General features: G+C 38.8%; 1 protein-coding gene across 1 annotated transcript; it reads right to left on the bottom strand.

The window, feature by feature from the left end:
* Nucleotides 1-3,560: 3,560 nt before the first annotated feature.
* On the bottom strand, nt 3,561-6,018 carry LOC113767401 (cytochrome P450 71A1-like). The gene is made up of 2 exons (XM_027311482.1): nt 5,021-6,018; nt 3,561-4,511 (listed from the first exon to the last, which is right to left on the bottom strand). The coding sequence occupies exons 1-2, from the start codon at nt 5,936-5,938 to the stop codon at nt 3,882-3,884; spliced, it is 1,548 nt and encodes a 515-aa protein (XP_027167283.1). The 5' UTR covers nt 5,939-6,018; the 3' UTR covers nt 3,561-3,881.
* Between the last annotated feature and the right edge of the window lie 316 nt (nt 6,019-6,334).

Genomic DNA, 6,334 nt, shown 5'->3' with positions numbered 1-6,334 from the left:
TTTGAGCGTTTGTATAAAATTTTACTGTAATTTATCATAGAAAGTAAGTTGTATATATAAAAGTTTAAACCCGAGCACCAGTAGGTAAAGTGATGGTCCAGCTTGCTTATTCATCAAACTGTGAGGTGAACTTTAGTTCGATTATTTTGATTTTGGCGTCTGGTGAATTTCAAGTTGCGTAAGACACAGGATATGGATTTGATTTGACTAAATTGGCTCCCATTTGAAAGACATGGTCCGGTTGATTACCAACCAAAAAATTTATCAATTATCTGTTTGCTGTAGTCTCTCTTAACAATTTGGATTGCATTTTTGAGAGTTTTGATAAAAAAAAAAAAAAAAAATGTACTCCCTCCATCCCATTTTGATAATTCTAGTTTTTTTTCACACAGTTTAAGAAAAAGTAGTTAATTTTGTTGGAATAATAAATTTAGATTGTTATTTTCCTAAAATATTCTTACATTAAATAGAATACAACTTTATAGTCTTAATTATTCATGGAAACTTGAATTGATAGTTTATGGGAACTTAAATTGATGATCAAGAAAGAATTAATTCTCATTTTACATTATTTCACATTTTGGCTTGAAAGAATAACAAAGCTGGCTTTTCATATATCAATATGTTTTGAAAAATCTAAAAGTATTAAATGGGATAAGTTAACAATCTATATTAAATAAGGTAGTTTATACTAATAACAACTTACATTGAATAAGGGTATTTTAGAGAAATTAAAAGATAACTACATTTTTCAATTGGAAAGTGGATTACAATTTGGAACATACGAAAAACGAAAACATGACTATCAAAGTGGGACGAAGGGAATAATAATACTATAGTACTGTTTCAAGATGTGATGTATATATATAACAAAAAAAAAGATGGTTAAAGAATTTCTTTAAAAAATTCCATTTTTTTTTTGTTTTGGGGGGGGGAGGGGGTAACCACATAATATATTGAGGATGATTTTATTTTTTTTTTGGGTGAAGATATTATGAGAATTATCAATTATGTATGCGGTACAAATATGCTTTTTTTTTTAGAGGTGTCCCGCAGGGAGTGGATCCCGCAGATTATTCCCCACTCTCCACAACTTGCTGGCAGCAAGATTCGAACCAGGGACCTAAGGCTCCATCTTCAGCAACCTTAACCACCAGACCAAGCTCCGGAAGGCCGGTACAAATATGCTTCGCTGATCAAGTGTCCTCTCTTGCTGCTTGGCCTTTGCAATTAAATCAATGCGGATATCATTATTTAGTATTCTTTGACCTACAAAATTATGAACAAACGGTGCTCAACCATACCAATGGGAGAACGATCATCAGAGCTTAATTAACATGTTTATCAAGCCGGCTTGTTCTGGGGAGCTTTTAGATTGCTAGATATATTCATGCAACAAAGACTGTACTATTAAATGGATGCACGGGTGATATAGTGATTTTTTTTACATTAATAGCCTTAAATATATGTCACATGCATATGATTTGAATTTGAAATTTGGATTCATATGATATAGTATGATCCAGACTTGCTTGTATTTTTTTAAAAAAATCTTTGCACTGATAGTGTATTAAAAAAATGATTATCCCAATTAATCAGCCAACCTCAAGAACAAATTCTGGTCCAATATTGCAAAAGAGAGAGAGAGAGAGAGAGAGAGAGAGAGAAACTTCTAAGCAGCAAGAATGTAACAACCCAACAACTTCTTTGGCAGCTGACCTTCCAATTCTATACACTAATCGCGCAGAGTTTCAGATGCGAACTGCTATTTGTTTCGTTCCGCCGCGGCGATCTCCACTTAAATGCGTAACCTCTCTTGTGGGACCATTTTCTCCTATTATTATTATTATTATTATATACTCCATCCGTCCCATTTTGATAGTCCTGTTTCTTTTTTCACACAGTTTAAGAAAAAGTAGTTAACTTTGTTAGAAAAGTAAATTTAAATTGCTATTTTCCTAAAATACCCTCACATTAAATATGGTACAATTTTATGGGAACTTGAATTGATGGTAAAAAAAGAATCAACTCTCATTAAATGGGGTAGGTTTATAGCAACAACTACTTACATTGAATAAGGATATTTTAGAAAAATTAAAATACAACTACATTCTTTAATTGGAAAGTGGACTACAATTTGGGACAGATGAAAAAGGAATACAAGACTATCAAAGTGGGACGGAGGGAATATATATTTTTGGATTTTATTGGCGGGGACTGGGCGGCATGGGACTTGCAGGAAAGGAATTCGAAGCGGCATGGGGCTCAGCTCAACCATTGAATGCTCCCTGCCGCTGATGATTTACTCAAGAAAACACGCATGAGAAAGCTCCTTCTATTCTACGGCATGAGAAAGCTTCTTCTATCCCATTTTTAAAGCAAACAAATGTTTCACCCTCACCCCGCACTTTTGTCGGAATGATGCAATTTCTGCTATAATTTTCTAGTTTTAAAATATGTCAATTTGATTAAACAAGAAGGTTGTTAGTTAATTGTTAGAAGAATTGTTCTACTTTTGTAGTCAGTTGATGATCAGCTCAAAATGCCTTTGCTTTGCTAGTATTATAGTTGAGATTGTTAGGGGGAGGGATGGGTTGGGTGGTACGGGGGAGGCAGTGTAAGCGTGAGGTCTCGGATTCGAGTCATCTTGCTTACATTAAAAAAAAAAATTGAGATTGTTAGGAGGTATATTTGTGTTACCTAAATTCAGAAAATTAGTCATTATTTCTTAATTTATAATCTAATTTTCAAAAATTCTGTAGTGATTTTTATAGATTGACTATCAATCGTGCTTTTTATCGAGCTGGTGAAATTCGAAACCTTACATCTTTGAGTAGAACTCCTCAGTACAAGAACCAAATCCTTTACTCTAAAGTCCCTTGACAGCTTCCAGCCCAACTCCCGATACTCTAAAGTCTAACCCATTCAATGCCATTACGATTGGATTTGGGCCGTCACGCTCCTAATAAGGGAAGAAAAACAGTTTGTTCGTTTTAGTACTAAGTAGTTTTTAGACCCAACAAGAAAAGGAAATGTGCATATCACCAATTTCGTAGACATGATGTGTATTGGACTCAACTACCCCCGCATCAAAGAGGGTCTGCACTCTGCACGGATTGAAGTCGTGCTTTTAACTCCATAAAAAGATTCTTGTTGCTGGAAGAAAGGGAAAGAAAAAAAGGAAAAAAATGGCTTTTCGTGATAATTTAATGAACATACATACATGATCGCACGTTTGCATGCCAGAAGAAAAGAAACGCATGGATATGGTTGTTAAGGTTTTCAGGTAGAACTCTGTTCCTGACCCCGAAACCCAAAAAGTTGCAGAAAGCTAGAAAAGTTGCTAACATAAAAATAGCTAACCGCAGGAGTTATCAAGGAGTTTTAACTTTAAGATGCGTCTTCTTGATTTGATTAATTGCACTGCTTATTTTATTAGGAGTGTCTTTAATCTGCTATCATTTTATTAGGAGTTTTAACTTTAAGATGCGTCTCCAAACACACTCATTATGGCCATCCTGTCCCTTCCTACGCTATTATCCGCTAAAAATTCAACAATGTAACGTAACGAGGTACATGGCCTATATCAGGAAAAGACGTTTTGAGGTTGGTGGATCATTAAATCACAAATTCATTCAATCTGGTACAGGCGTTCATGCGAAAGAGGAAAGAAACACACCACACAATTGCGCAGAATTGGCACAACCACCAACTACGAAGGGCTTCTGGTGGCAAACATATACTACTATAAATATATATATATATATATATATATATATATATATAAGTGCAGCTCCAAATTTTAAACTCGCAGTTCTGTTTTATTTGAGCACAGTCTGATTGTGATCGGCAGCACAGAGAGACCAAGCACACGTCGCAAATCATAGCGAATAAAGATGACGAGGAAGCCGAGGCTCAACAATTGCAACAAGCGGGATCTTTCTTGGTGTTGAAAGCCCGAAGATTTCATCCATGTCCAACTCCTCAGGCTTCATATCATTTGGCAACTTCCATTTGTATCCATGTAAAAGGTTGGCCAAATTGGATTGGATAACCTTAAGGCCTAAACTGTAACCCGGGCACATTCTTCTTCCAGAACCAAATGGCAACAGCTCGTAGTCGTGCCCTTTGACATCAATGTCCTTTCCAACGAATCTGTCGGGGTAAAATTCCTCGGGTTTCTCCCACAATGCAGGGTCCCTCCCAATCGTCCAGACATTAACGAGAACTCGAGTTCCCTTCTGGATATCGTACCCTGCAACTTTGCAATCTTCGCGAGCACACCTGGGCACCAGCATTGGTGCCACGGGGTGCATACGCATTGTTTCTTTAACAATAGCCTCTATGTAAGGAAGGTCTGGGATGTCCTTCTCCGTCACCCATCGGCTCTGACCAATAACCCGGTCGAGCTCCTCGGTTGCTTTTCCGAATAGTTCTGGCTTTTTCAGTAGCTCTGAGATGGCCCATTCTACTGTCACCGCTGAGCTCTCGGTTCCACCGGCAAGTAGGTCCTAGAGTTCATTAATTATAATGTGAAAGAGTCAGAAAGTTCTTAGCAGAAACTGCATAGCAATTGCACTGTATCTGTATGCATGCCAATTATATAGTGGCTGGCTTGTTGCCTTGTTGGGGCCACGTGCTTGTCAATGGAAAGTTGCCTCAAGAGCCACTACTATAAGTATAAAATTGGAGTTCACGTCATTCTACTCCAGCAACATTTGATTTGATGACTACATATTTGTTTACTGGAACTTTCTTTTTTTTTTTTTTTTTAAAAAGAAAATCTATTCTAGTTATCGGAGGCACTTGAGTATATTTAATTGACTATGCGCACACCCTGACACCTCCGCCCGCCCAAAAAAGAGAAAGGCAGAAAATAAAAATTAAAAGCCGTTTGAATTGCTATTTTTTGTAAAAAATATATATATACAGTGTAATGATTTGAGGTACGGAAAGTAGACACACAAAACGTAAAAATTGGCGATCCAAATTGGGAGTAAGATGTGGAATTGAGAGATACCTGAGTGAATGCCTTGACTCCATGCCTCTCTAGCTTCACCTCCAGATTGGGATCGCTCGCCAGGTCCAGAAGGACGTCCACCATGTCCTGGCTTACGTAATTCTTTTCGTCTTTCCTCCTGGCGTTGTGCTCATCCAGGACATGCTCCAGAAACCTGTCGAATTTCTTGCTCAAGACTTTCATCCTCTTAATATACCCCTGCAAATCCAAGAAATCGAGCCAAGGTATCGAATCGCCGATGTTAAGGACACCGTTCAGCAAGAACAGCTCGTCCAGCATTTTCTTGAACTCGACAGGCGTGATAATTGAGTTCTCATCAGACTCGTCCAAGTATCTTTTTCCCAACACCATCCTGCTAATCACGTTCAAGCTCACTGTTGAGAGATAATCTTTCAACAAGACAGGCTTGCCCGATGATTTGAACAGCCCCTGCAGAAGTGAATTCATTTCTTCCACTCGAATGTATTCGTACGATTCCAGTCTTTTTGCGCTGAACAATTCCATGAGGCACATCTTACGCGCCTGGCGCCAGTATGGTCCGTAAGGGGACCAAGTGATGTCGGAGTAATTATAAGTGGTGTATTTTCCGGCTGCAGTTTTGGGCCTCCCCGCAAAAGTGACGTCCATGGTCTTGAGGATAACTTTGGCCATCTCCACGGAGGAGCCGACCACCACGGGGAAGGAGCCAAAACGGAGTTGCATTAGGGGACCATATGTTAGGGAGAGTTGATGGATGGAACGATGAGGGAGGGTGCCCATGAGGTTCAAGTTTCCAATGATAGGCCAGGGCTTTGGACCCGGTGGGAGGTTGAGTTTTTTCTGACGGAAACGCTTGGCAAGGAGGGCGATAACCACCGTTGCAAGCCAAGCCAGTGCATAGGGGGTCCAGGTGGTGGGGGTAGAAGAAGAACTCTCCATTTTGTGGCGGAGGTGGTGGTGGAAGATGGCAGGATATTAACGTATGTAGCACAAAGAAGGGTGGTTTGGAATGTGGAGCTATGGAAGGGGGACCGGTACTTATAATGAAGTTGTGGGACTGACTGATTAATGATGGAAGTGGGAGAGTAATTACCGAACTCAATGTGGAAGTCATTTTGTTTAGTTTATTCGGGTGGTCTGTGAGTAATGGTCAATTCAAAGGAACTTGTCTTCAAGCTAATTTAAACAATTAGCATACTCAACTTTACTTTGTTTTTTTCCTCTCATTTTTTATTACACTTTGCTTTCTGTGTATGTTAGAGCATTTCCGGTGATCAGCTAGCTGCGTTCGAATTTTGTGCGGATTTTCAAGTCTTAAAAAAGAAAAATTCCAGT

The sequence above is a fragment of the Coffea eugenioides genome, chromosome 4 (assembly GCF_003713205.1).
Source record: "Coffea eugenioides isolate CCC68of chromosome 4, Ceug_1.0, whole genome shotgun sequence".
Classification (NCBI taxonomy): Eukaryota; Viridiplantae; Streptophyta; class Magnoliopsida; order Gentianales; family Rubiaceae; genus Coffea; species Coffea eugenioides.
Note: the sequence above shows the minus strand (reverse complement) of the source record. Positions and strands in the feature narration are given on the sequence as shown.

Bases quoted from the DNA above. Each gene is read 5' to 3' on its own strand.
- LOC113767401 (XM_027311482.1), bottom strand. From the start codon at position 5,938: ATGGAGAGTTCTTCTTCTACCCCCACCACCTGGACCCCCTATGCACTG. The intron at 4,512-5,020 runs GTATCTCTCAAT...AATGAACTCTAG, and splicing joins GAGTCAAGGCATTCACTCAG to GACCTACTTGCCGGTGGAAC.